Raw genomic sequence first — 12,192 nt, 5'->3', positions numbered from 1 at the left:
ATATCTTTTAAAAATATTATCATACAATAGAAAGGAAAAAAAGAATTTTTCAAGTAAATCTATGTCAGAAGAAGTAGGGATGAAACAGCATTTGCCAGAATCTGAGATGACTCTGACCCTCCTAAGCCAATGAACATACTAAAATGTTCCTTAGCTACATGAATTGCTAAGAACAAAAAAAAAAAAAATATGCATGACTTAACAGTAATAACAGAGTTGAGATAAAAATAATTGAAGTATAACCCAAATAAAAAATTGCACACATTGCATTTCAATAAGGTAATTAACAGACAGGCAAGGGCAAGGTAAGCTAATTGGAGCAATGTACTAAAACAGAAATATCTGTAACACAGGCTCTAATGAAACAAAAAAAGGTTTTAATTCTTGTTAGAGTCATTGCTTCTAATAGTCATCCCCTCCCCCAAAAACGGGCTCAAAAGCTAATAGGCCTAAACCTGAATTATCTCTAAATTACCTTTTTATATCTAAAATCACTTTTTAAAAAAGTATCTCAACTTTAACGAAAACTACTAACTCATAACATTTTTGCCTACAGCAGTTTTTCTGTTTTATTTAACTCTGAATGAAGTATGGCTAGGGAAATATTGCCTTGGAAGGAAGCTAGTTTAATTAGATGAAAATACCACTAGAAAAGACTGAAGGAATATTTTTTTTTTCATGTCAGCATAGCTTTACATTCTTTAAAGAAACACTTGACTTAACAGCAAGTCAAATATCATAAGCATTTAAACTAGAAAAGAAGTATTCCAGAAAACATTCTACCTGGAAGATTTTCTCACTGATTTCTCGTTCATGTAAAGGGACTTGCTTGTAGTTTCTGAACTCTGCCACCTCCTCATTTCTGAGCTGCAACAGTCGGAATCTCTTTGATCTATTAAACTCCTCATCAGAAACAAAATTAAATTCTTGCTGCAACTGTTCCAATCTGAAGAAATCAGGAACGTGTGCCTCTCCGCTTGTAGTAATCTAAATTAGTAACAAAAATATGAACTTTTTCATACAAAGTGACAAAAATCTATAAAATAGCCTTTATAAGTTTTGCATGCATATTGCAAGGATGTTCATTTTAAGCAAAAGCAATAAAGATGGATCACACAGACCAAACACGAAGTATTTTATAGCAGTGTTTTGCTGAGCAAAGCATATGAGATTATACATTACAGAATGTAATAAAATTCTTTTTCCTTCTATCATAAACAAAAGATCAGAGAGTATGAAAACTATAACATGCCAGAGTAACCTAGGAAACTGTACAGTAAGGGAGATCCATTTACAGAACTTCAGCTTTTAAATAGCTATGTAAATAAACAGCCATGTAAATAAACAGCCATGTAAATTAAACAGCTATGTAAACAGCTCCTCAATTTGTTGTTTAGAAAAGCTGAAGCCTCTACAAAACCTGAGATCTCTGTGCAATCCTCATTAATGAGCAGCTTCTTATCTAGTACCACACAAGTACATTGGAAATTCCCATGTATTTTAAGGAAACAACAAACTCAAAATCCATATTTTGTTTTTAATTTATTAACCAATCTGTATGCACATTCCATTACACCTATTTTTGCCACTACTGAATGAATTAATAAATCATATTCATTAATATGTAAACAACCCAGTACTAAATGCATTAATCATATTTTAGTAGATATTTTGCTTCTTAACATTCACACAAGAATGTCCATCACAAATTCAAATGCTGCTACCTCCCTGGATGCATGCAGATTGCCCGGGGAGGTCCTGTTGATCAGGAGCTCCACAGCTCCAGCAGCCCCTCAGCTCTGAAAACACCACTTACCATGATCAGCTGCATCAGAGCTGCATTGTTTGGGTCATTGGGATCAAGTTTTGCTTCAGCTGCCCACTTAGCTAGTTTCTTCATATCAGTTAGGCCTGATGTGCCAATGGATGCAATTGCATCAATATTTTTTAAAGCACTAAAAAGATAGAATTGACACAACTTACACCTAAAGCACATTTGATTTAGCAATATAAAAAAAGTATTTAAAACAATCTTAGAAAAACCCAAAAAGCTCCTCACAACCAGAATAGTAGATTCCAGTTCACAGTTCTTAGCTGTAACTATGAAACTGAGGGAATGATCAATCACAAAGCAAAGTAAATGGGAAATATGAAGGAAAAGATGGAAGACAACTTTTATACAGCTAATAAGGTGCTTTTTGATATACTCCTGATATACCTATGCTATTCCATGTTGCTGCAAGTAAGAAGATAAATTGCCTCACACAGTGAAAGGTAACATAAAAATTTGGACAAAGAACGTCTCAGACATACAGTCCTTGCTTGTGTTGTATCTTAGCTCCTGTCTCTGACCTCTCCTCCTGGACGGTGCTTTCAGCTCTGTGTTTCAGTCCACACCTCTGCCCCCTCCTCGCTGTTTCTGCACAGACCCTGAATCATCCCCTCACCATGTCTGGGACTGCTGCCAGCACTCTGCTCTGCCTGCCACGGCCACACTGCCTGCTGCCTGGAGAGGACACTTGGGAAACCCTAGCAGCCTTCTCTCTTGTGATGCAGCACCACTATGATCCTCCCTGTAGCTACCAGTCCCAAGTCTTTATCCTCTGGGTGCTCCCACTCACTTTCTTGTATTCAAGGAAGCATGGTAGGTAGTCTGCAGGCCATTTGTACACTGCCCTGCTTGCCATCTGCATCTTCTCACAGGAGCCACCTCTGAAGGCTCACTGCTTCTCAAACCTTGACACATAAGGCCAATACACCAGGACATGTGTGTTATTTATTAGCCAAATACCACTGCAGTGGATGTTGCCCCTTCTCATGTTAGGGGTGCTAGTTTGTCTTTCATCTCTACTTAACTTGAGCACTTTCAAGAAAAATTTTAAACTTATAGGTCTGTATTGTGCTTGGTTACAAAGAAATACCCAGTAGTTACTGGAGCAGCAGATAAAGCAGGGACATCAAGTTTATCTTTAGGCATCAGTGTTGAACAAATGCCAACTGAATCACATTTGTGCTAAAAAGCTCACGGGCAGCAAAAGCTAACATTAGTCATGAAAATCCTGTCTCTAACCTTCCCAACAGACAATGGAAAGTCACAGAGAGCTGTTCATCTCCACAAGGTGTTTCAAAGAAGAGTGTTTCACAGAAAACTTCCTTCTGAAATTCTTCAGTTTTCCATTTATTACAGTGATTAGTCTCCAGAGTTAAAGTTAGCTATTGGGAATCCATCTTTACATTTTGACCTCATCTATTCTGCCTTCACTGAAGTCAGCAGATACTGATATATTGATCAGCAAAGTACTTGAATGGCTGCAGCTTGGTTAACAATAGTAACAGAATGATTTGTAAGCCAATGTCTAGCCTCTAAATAAAAAACCTGACAAATTAATCAGCTGGAAGAAGTATTGATACTTGCTCAGTATTAATAACTATGGGAAAAGTTAAGGGTTTATAATGAAGGTGCCTAAGGATGTTACAAAAGCAGCCTTTATGCATCATCTCTTCAACGTTACGGAATTAAATAAAAGCAACAAAATGGACAAATAATCTACAATAACCAACTTGCAGCCTCAGGGCAAATCAGACATAGCCTCTCCAAATGCACTTCAGATAAGAAAGAAGTGGAGTTTCTGCTCTCAGCAAAATAATTACAGGAAGGTTCCTTGACAATATATTCACTCTCTATTAGAAAATCATAAAATCGAATTAATTAGCTTGAATTTTCTAGAAATAATAGGCTAAAAAGTATAATTTCTAACTAAAATACATTTACCAAATACATGTACCCTAAGATATCTGGAGAGGGTTACAGCACAAAGTAAAATATCTAAATATGAGGAAAAAGATTTTTTAAAGTCTTGATTATGAAATATTTTTTTTTAATACTAGTACAATCAGTTTCCCATGAATCACTGAAAATTCATGTCTTATTACCTTGGAATGCCTGTGTTTTGCTGAGATACTGGAGGAATTAAGGGGATTCCTTTGTCTCCAACTGCCCAAGAGACACTACTGGATACTTTCCCAGAGGTCATGAAAGTCATTCTGTTGCTACCATCAGCTTCAAATGAAAAGGACACGCCTATCAAAGGGGAAAAATACAAAGTAGTATTTATGCATTCAAACACAGTATCTTAATATATTTAAAAATATTCCAGAAAATGAGTAGTCAAATAACCTGTGCCTTTGTATAAAAAGGTTCATGTGGAACCATGGTTCTGCTGTGTGCTGTGGGGAAGAACTCTGTTCTACAATAATGAGTGAAAGATTCTATTACACCTACAGAAAGGCCTTCCATGTGAGCTGGAAGGAAAGGCTATGCCAAAGGCTCATTGTTTTCCTCCACAGATGCACACCATTTAATACTTCTGGTACTTTTCAGATTCAGCATACTGATATTAACAAAACAGAAATTCAGAGTCAAAAGAATTATGTATGACTGAAAAGTCAGTCCTAAAGCTTTTGACACACAATTGTACATATGGTCATCATAGTCAGTGACATTTACTGTCATGATTTTTTTACCCTATTTTTTTCCTCATTTTTTAATCTATTCTCCTTCAGCTTTATCTGTATTTATATATGACAAATTTATGCAAGCCAGTCATCTCCCAATGTTGTTCAAATTCATTATACACACTTACAAGTCCATATGCTGCTATGTATTCTTCATTTCCCCTTTTCCTATCTCTCCCTTGTTTTATCTTCAGCCTAAAGCCCCAGGGAAAAGGTGTGTGCAGGTTGCCAACAAAGCAAACAGGGGGACAAAAAATTCTGCATATACACTTCTACAGACAGTTTTTCAGTGGTTTAAAACATTAAAATCACTAGAGCTATAATGATTAGTATCTGCTTGCTCTGCAGTGTCAGAGGCCTGATTACTCAAATGCTCAAAAAATCCCAAACATCTTCTATAGCTTGTAAAGCTCCATTAATACAATACAACAAATAATAAACAGACACATTTTTATTATGCAGAGCTTAAAATTAGTAAGAGATAAAAATTCCACAGCAAACTTCAATAATAAAAATCACGACAATTATGGAAGACTCAGTTACAGAAGCTGTGAAGGCTCCTAGCAGGGTGTATTCTGAAACCCACTCCAGCCTCTTACTGCTACATGGCTCCAGCAAAACAAGAAACACTGAGCTAAGGAAAGCCAGAGTCCTCACCACTCCCAACTCCTTCATGATCCAGCATCACACGCTGATCACTGCTGAACTCTATTTCCTCCAGAGGAGCACTGCCTGTCAGAACTGCAGTCTCAGGAACAGGTAAGAACACTTCAGCCAACAGGGTGGTACTGCTGATACCTGTAGTTTCATAAATCTAGAAAAAATATACGATGGGGAACAGAAGAAACAATTTACATGGGCATTCTTGAGAAGCTGAAAACATATTGCAGGGTATTCAGAGAAAAGGTTTTACTATGGCTTAAGCATGAAATAAATAATTTAAGGCAATTGTATCATTTCACTTTCAAAAATATCCAATTAGCAGACATTTCAGCAGCTATCAGCAGCTTAACTTGATGTGAATTCTTCCTACAAGTCCATCTTCTTCACTATTCTAGTGCACCTGAGACAAGTATGACAAAGCCAGGCTTTTAAGAGCATCACTGTACAATTTGCAACTGCTTGAGACATTCCCTTGGATCAGCTGAAGATTCTGGAGGGATTCTGCCTGGCTCATTCTCCCTTGACATGAAAGGCAGGATGTGGCACACAGTCCCCATCCTGGCAGCACTGCAGGTTGCTCCTCTCTTTCCTAGCCAGCTGCAGGCTCAGAGTGGTGGATGATTCTCCATTCAATTGTTTTGAATCCAGGAAAATGGTCTTCCTTCTCCTTTTCAATTTATGCATTAAATAAATAAGCAGACAAGGAGTTTTTACATCTTTCCCTGAACTACCTGTTTTACCTAACCAGAGGAGTCTTGTAAAGGGAGAAGCAGGATCCTGATCCTGTTTCATATTAACTCTGAAAAGTACATACGTGAACCATTTATTAATTAATACTTGGATTTGGGGTTGGCAGTACCTTGATTTAACTGCACTGCTGATCAAGTCAAGTGCAGTTATGGACATTACTAGAAATTATTTTTTTTCTTCTTCCCCTCCAGTAAACATTATGAGGGTTTTACTGTGTGGAAAATAACATTTTAAGATGACCATGTTAGTAATTTGATCTGCAACACAAATCAGTTTTTCCAAAATCAAGAGGCCGATCCACTAACATATTTAATCACAAGTCCCAATTATTTAATTTCTCCCATCCAAACTATAGCTTTTTACTATATATTTCTAGAAAGCATAAGCATCAAAAACATAGCAGCAAAGTTAAAAGTTAAAGACTGGGGAAGCAAGGAAGGAGGGTAAGATTGATGATTTACAAAAGGTCTTTCATAAGTTTTTCAGTCTTTATGACACTATCACAGAGCAAAACACAAGCACTGCAGGAGTAATTACATTTTATATCATCTTTAAAAGTTATTGCAATAAATCAACATCTACCTGTAGTTTCAAACTCTCTGGCCAATTGATTATTTGTAAATTGAAAATCTGTCCAAAGTGAACTCTAAAATCGGAACTTATTGGTCGGGTAACAGTCCTTGACACTTCCTTGGAGTTGAAAAGGACTTTAATAAATGCTGAGCGTTTCTTCACATCCTCTCGTCGCAAAACTTCTGCTCTGTAAATATGTCAAACAAGCTATCATAGCATTTTTAATAACATTTTTATTACTTATTTTTAATGAAAATCTGATTTCTCATGGGGAGAAAGAACCCACCTAAAAATAGATGGTATTCCTGCAAAAAAGTCACTATACAGGAATGACTTCAGAACTCTTACTTAACAGGTGCTTTAGCTTCTTGTGAATATAAAATTATTTTAAAATGATCAAGTAAAATTTTGGATCCACAAAAACTAACTCCATATAAAAGAAGTCATCTATGAAAAAAAAAATTCTTCTCCACCCTCTTCCTCCAAAGCACAAAAATGATATCAAGTTAAAATTTTGAGGTTTTCAGTCATTGGGAGTACAACAGCCAAGCAGTATTCCCTGATGAGGCTATTTGTGAACCAAGTACAAAACAAAGCAGTGTTTAAATTACTGAAATACAGCAGATGCATGTTAAATTGTGTGTGCAAATATGGAAAGTAACAGAAAACAAGTGTATTTATTTCTTTTATCCACAGTGCAATCTCTGGTTTAGTACACAATTCCTTTCTTTTCCCTTTGTTGAGTACAGCACAGACCCTGTGCAAAGGACTAGCTAATGAGAGTGGTACTGCCAGCAGTGAAACCAGTTTCTTTGTATCTGCACCCTGTTCTGTGCAGATGCTCAAGGAACAGTAGAGGGTTCAAAGGGATTGTGCAGACATGCATTTTTTAAGTGCACTATGTACAAGGTTATATGTGACTTGAAAATGAATTAGGTTATATCACCTTCAAAAGCAGAGGTTTCATCACTAGGTGAAACAGAATGGTGAGCTCATGCATCTGAACTTGTATAAACAAGCAATTAATAAATTATAGAAATTCACAAATAAGGTAATTTGCTGGCCAACATTTATCTTACCGAGGACACTGCTCAGTTGGAGTTATGCTTCCTGAGAGGGTCAGCTCAGGAACTAGAATAGGCTCTCCGGGTTTCCTTCTGCAGTTGTCAGCTTTTTCTCTAACCTGCTGCTCTATTTCCAGGCTATTGGCCATTTTAGGAGGGATGGGTTTTATACGTTCCTCACCAAAATCATGATCTTCTGATTCCTCATCTACAAGAGTATCTTTTTTCTTTTTCTTCTTGGACTTCTGCATATAAAAACAATAACATTCTTTCTGAATGTGTTTCAATCTCTGCAATTTTTTCTCTTGTTCTCTTGATTCACAAGTGCTAAACACAGATGGTGTATGTACAGTAAAATGACAGCATAATTTTAGTATTACACACAAACACATAAAAGGTTTCTCTCATTGTAAAGGACTGCATCAGTTTCAGAATTCAGCAATACATTCCATTCCTACACTTCAAAATAATAATGAGCTCCAAGCAAAACATTGACTTAATCTTCTCTACCAACTTTCAAAATCAGCATGTTTCTTGAACATTCTGGCTAGATGCTGCCTTCTCACTTGCCTGAGCTACCACGTACATTCTGTTAGGATTGAAGGGAGCTTACTCAGCCAGCAGACACAGTTGTTTGAGATGCACTGTCTGCATACACACTGACAAAACAAATGCACATGTGCCACAAACTCTGGAGCACAAGTGCCGTTGGCTTAGCAATATCTTTAGCATGAGCAGAATGATCCTTTCCCTCCCTTGTGCCAAACAAGAATAAACAAACAGAACAACACAGGCCTTCCAGCATCTCTTGAGCTACAAAACTCCAGTGTTTACATGCATGCCCAGCTTTAAACAGCTGCTAAACAATTCCTCCTTCCACAGACTTCTGGATTACTTGGAAGTACAGCTTGCTTGGAAACACCAAGCCACTTCACAACTTAACACATCATAAGCAAAAGAGGAAAGAGAGCAAACAGATTCTGCTCATTAACTAAAGCAGGAAGCCAAACAACTTGTTCACATATTGTTCTTAAATATAATGTTTCTTTGCCGAATTTTGTGTTATCCTTCTTGCTCCTGTATTTGCTTTTATATTTATTTAGTCCCACCTAGCTCTAGTGTGTTTGATTCATGTGATCTGTACTAGTAAGAAACCAACAGGAGTGATTAAATTGAAAAGTACTTTGAGTAAAATAAAATAAGGCACTTCAGGGTAAGAAAGAAAGGTAATTTCATTCTAAAAGGAAAGAACCAAAATCCTCTTAGTCTCAAGATAGTTTGTGACTATCACAATAAAAAGATGCCACAATGGTATTTGTGAAGGCATGGATGAACAGTTTGCATTGGGATCAATGTTCATGACTACCTGCCTTCATTTCAAGGTTTACACTTATTAATTTTATCCTACAAGTGAATCTACCTGATGTTAATGAGTCATGTGCCCACTTGTGTTCTGATAACAGGAATTTCCAATTCCTGTATATTGGCTTCCTCTCAAATATTTTAAAGCCTTCCATAGAGGCTGCATGTACATGAAAAGTCTCTCCATTAAAGTATCAGCAGATACACTAGATTCTTGAAAACAGTATTTGAAGCATTTTCTTAAGCTTTATTTTTCTTTGGTATTCAAAAACCCAGGTGCTCAAGCTGGGCAATAATCATAATAAAGTATAATCACCATCACCCCAAGGAATCCAGTATACTGCCAGCTAACTGTGAAAGCAAACCTGATTTTGCCACAGCTGATTTCAAAGATCATCTTGTTGCAGGGTGCTGCTGCAGCACCTGTAATTCCCAGTGTCCCAGTGAAGCACAACTGAGACCTTAACTACAGCACAGATTCTTAGCAATAAAGCTTTTCAAAGGTGAAAGGCTAGAATATTAATTAAATCTTTCAGACATTCCTAAACTTAGCGAGGCATTCCCAAACACATATTTACACGAAATGATATCAACTGCTAGCTCATTAGAAACACCCCTAATTATTCTGCTTCATCACTCATAGACGCAAAGTTCATCCATGCTTTTTCTTTGCAAGAAAGAAATTAATTTAACAGAAATGCTGCAAAATTACCAAACTGAAAGAAAGAACTGAAGTACTGAAAATCAGTAGCAGAAAAACAGCGCCTCACAAAAACCTAATACATTCTAATTTTTTAATTAACAACTACCTGACTGACAAATTCTAAGTAGACAGAATGTATTTGAACATAAAATATACACATAACTCTGAAATTTTTTTCTGTATTAGAAGGAGAAATTTTTGACACATTTACTAGTAATTTTTTTTCTGTGAAGTTGAATGATTTAAACAAACCTGTGTCTTCTTCCAGGATTTCCAGTCATGTAGCTCAGTTTTATACTCCTCCATTTTCTTTTCATATTCTTCCATACATTCTTCTAGCAATTCCTTTATCTCAGCCTGGATTTCTGCTTCATATGCTTTTTCATCTGATTTCTGATCAACCTCTTCCCTTCAAAACAACCATTAGCAGCATGTTACATAAAATTACATAAGGGTCACAATTAAGTCTGTAACATATAACAGAAAGCTACTTCTCCATGAATTAACTTCAATATATCAAAAGTATGTTTTATTTAAAAAGACTAGCATAGATACTCGTAAGTACTGATAGCAGATAATTATATTAATTCCAGATAGTAACTTTCATTACTCATTAGTCTGTAGACATTCCTTTCTGCTACAGTTATTACTTATTTAAACCTTTCCTCTTCCCCAAATTCAAAAGGAATAGCGGCAGGTTCAAAGTGCCAGCACTGCTCAAAGTCTTACTTCTGCATATCAAAATTCTAAGTTTCTAAATTAATTAATCTTATTACAACTCCACTGCTAGCAAATCAATTACAAAAAGTGTTATCAAGACATACTTCCTCAAATAAAGTTTCATGGGTGTGTTAGTGAACTTCTGAAAGTCCCGGAGGGATTTAATTTGTTTCCAAACTTTGATAATGGTCTTAAGCAATGTTCTGTCTTTTTCTTGTTCAGCATCACGAAGTCTTCTGGTTTGTCTAGAAATACACATACATAGCACAAAATCAATCAGAATTGTCTCACTCAGTGGAACAGATTGAAAACTTGGGATACCAAAAGCCAAGTGACAGGGGTTTCAGGCTGATTGATGGCTGCAGTGGTTTAAATCCAAGGAACATAAAACCCAGACTTGAAGATTGCAGGATTTGATTTCCTCCTGTATTCCAGTCTCTTTCATTTGGAACAATCTGACTTCAGTTAAGTCTGTTCTGCAGAGATCTGACAGTTTTCAGAAATGCTTATTACAGCTGTACATAATTTAAAATATTTTAAAGTAAATTCATGTAAACAACAGCCCAGAAAACCTACACTGCTGCTGTGAAGTAATGCTCATTATATGTGTACATTACAAAAGATGTTTTAAACTTCATATGCCTCTAGCTCCAGTAAGAAGGACCTGAAGAGATGAAGTAATGTAATAAGTCCTTTGACAGACGTAGAGGATTCTTAATACAAACAAAATTAACACAGTCTTTTTTGTGTCTCAGAATTGATATTTCACATTTCAACTCTCTAATTTGTTTGTAAAAGAGCTATTTATTAGCACTTTTAATGACCATCACACACTTCAAATATAAATGTCCATACAGAACAAGCACAGGCTGTTTCCCCTATTATCCTGGTACAAAACCAAGTCTGTGATTAAAAAAAACCCAATGTAAACTAACACATTGCTACTTGTAATGTTCAGAGAATGTGTAAAACAGAGAGAGAGTTAGAGGTAAGAGAAGAAAAACATCATACATCATTTAACAGCATAAGCCAATCTAGGGAAAACAATGAACAAAGAAGAAATGCAGACTTCAGAAAGCAATATGAGTAACTTGTCCACTTCATGAGCTAGCAGTTTGCACATTACTTATCCATGTAGCAACCTTTTCTTTTTTGTCTACCAGATGACTCCAGAAGATGAAACACGAGGAACACAGAGATCAGTAACCACACTTATCTCATGTATGGGATTTGGAAGTAGGACCTTTCAGCAGAGAATCATCTCTGCTAAAATACATTACCCACAGGAACCTGAATCATGGAATCCACAGCATATGTTGGCTTCCTGCTTCAGGAAGTGAAGATGAATTTCCCAATCTGCAAAAGTTTTCTGTATTCAGATGACATTTCTTCCTCAAGCCAATGGAAAATTACAGCTTTGATCTCCAGAAAGCAAAGGGTATACATCTGTTATGTTATTGCAGGGTGGAGGAAACAATCAGATTATTTTCCATGCTATATGTCTGTAACTTCTCACGAGTGTTCTACATTGACCATCAGGGAAATGCAACGTTAAGAGAGAGACAAGGCAGGTCAGATGATTTTACCAACATAAGTGGTCCAAGTTAGTACTGAATACCATGACAGCAAAAATTCCTGAGCCCATCTGAGCTTCATATATGTAACAACTTCCAGTAACAGAGCTATAGCCAAAATGAATTACAGATATGAAAAGCTCTAGAGTAATCCCCGCCAAACTCATTTCATGTTACTTGAGCAACACTGATCTCACTGATTTCAGCTGAGTTTCTCCAGATTCATAATAGCATGAAACTGAACTAAAGCACTCAAGATATAGAAAAA

General features: G+C 36.5%; 1 protein-coding gene across 1 annotated transcript in view; it reads right to left on the bottom strand.

Moving 5' to 3' along the window:
• Positions 1 to 12,192, bottom strand: part of LOC134418799 (complement C1q tumor necrosis factor-related protein 7) — a 114,841-nt gene that overhangs the window by 23,809 nt on the left and 78,840 nt on the right. Inside the window, exons 11-18 of the mRNA XM_063157657.1 lie at positions 10,455 to 10,595; positions 9,883 to 10,039; positions 7,581 to 7,810; positions 6,511 to 6,688; positions 5,173 to 5,329; positions 3,934 to 4,081; positions 1,817 to 1,955; positions 784 to 987 (exon numbers count right to left, since the gene is read on the bottom strand). Of these exons, the coding sequence (XP_063013727.1) occupies positions 784 to 987; positions 1,817 to 1,955; positions 3,934 to 4,081; positions 5,173 to 5,329; positions 6,511 to 6,688; positions 7,581 to 7,810; positions 9,883 to 10,039; positions 10,455 to 10,595 (1,354 nt within the window). The remainder of the gene's footprint in view (positions 1 to 783; positions 988 to 1,816; positions 1,956 to 3,933; positions 4,082 to 5,172; positions 5,330 to 6,510; positions 6,689 to 7,580; positions 7,811 to 9,882; positions 10,040 to 10,454; positions 10,596 to 12,192) is intronic.

This window comes from Melospiza melodia, chromosome 5, assembly GCF_035770615.1.
Source record: "Melospiza melodia melodia isolate bMelMel2 chromosome 5, bMelMel2.pri, whole genome shotgun sequence".
NCBI classification, from domain to species: Eukaryota; Metazoa; Chordata; class Aves; order Passeriformes; family Passerellidae; genus Melospiza; species Melospiza melodia.
This window is presented reverse-complemented; position numbering and strand designations above follow the sequence as displayed.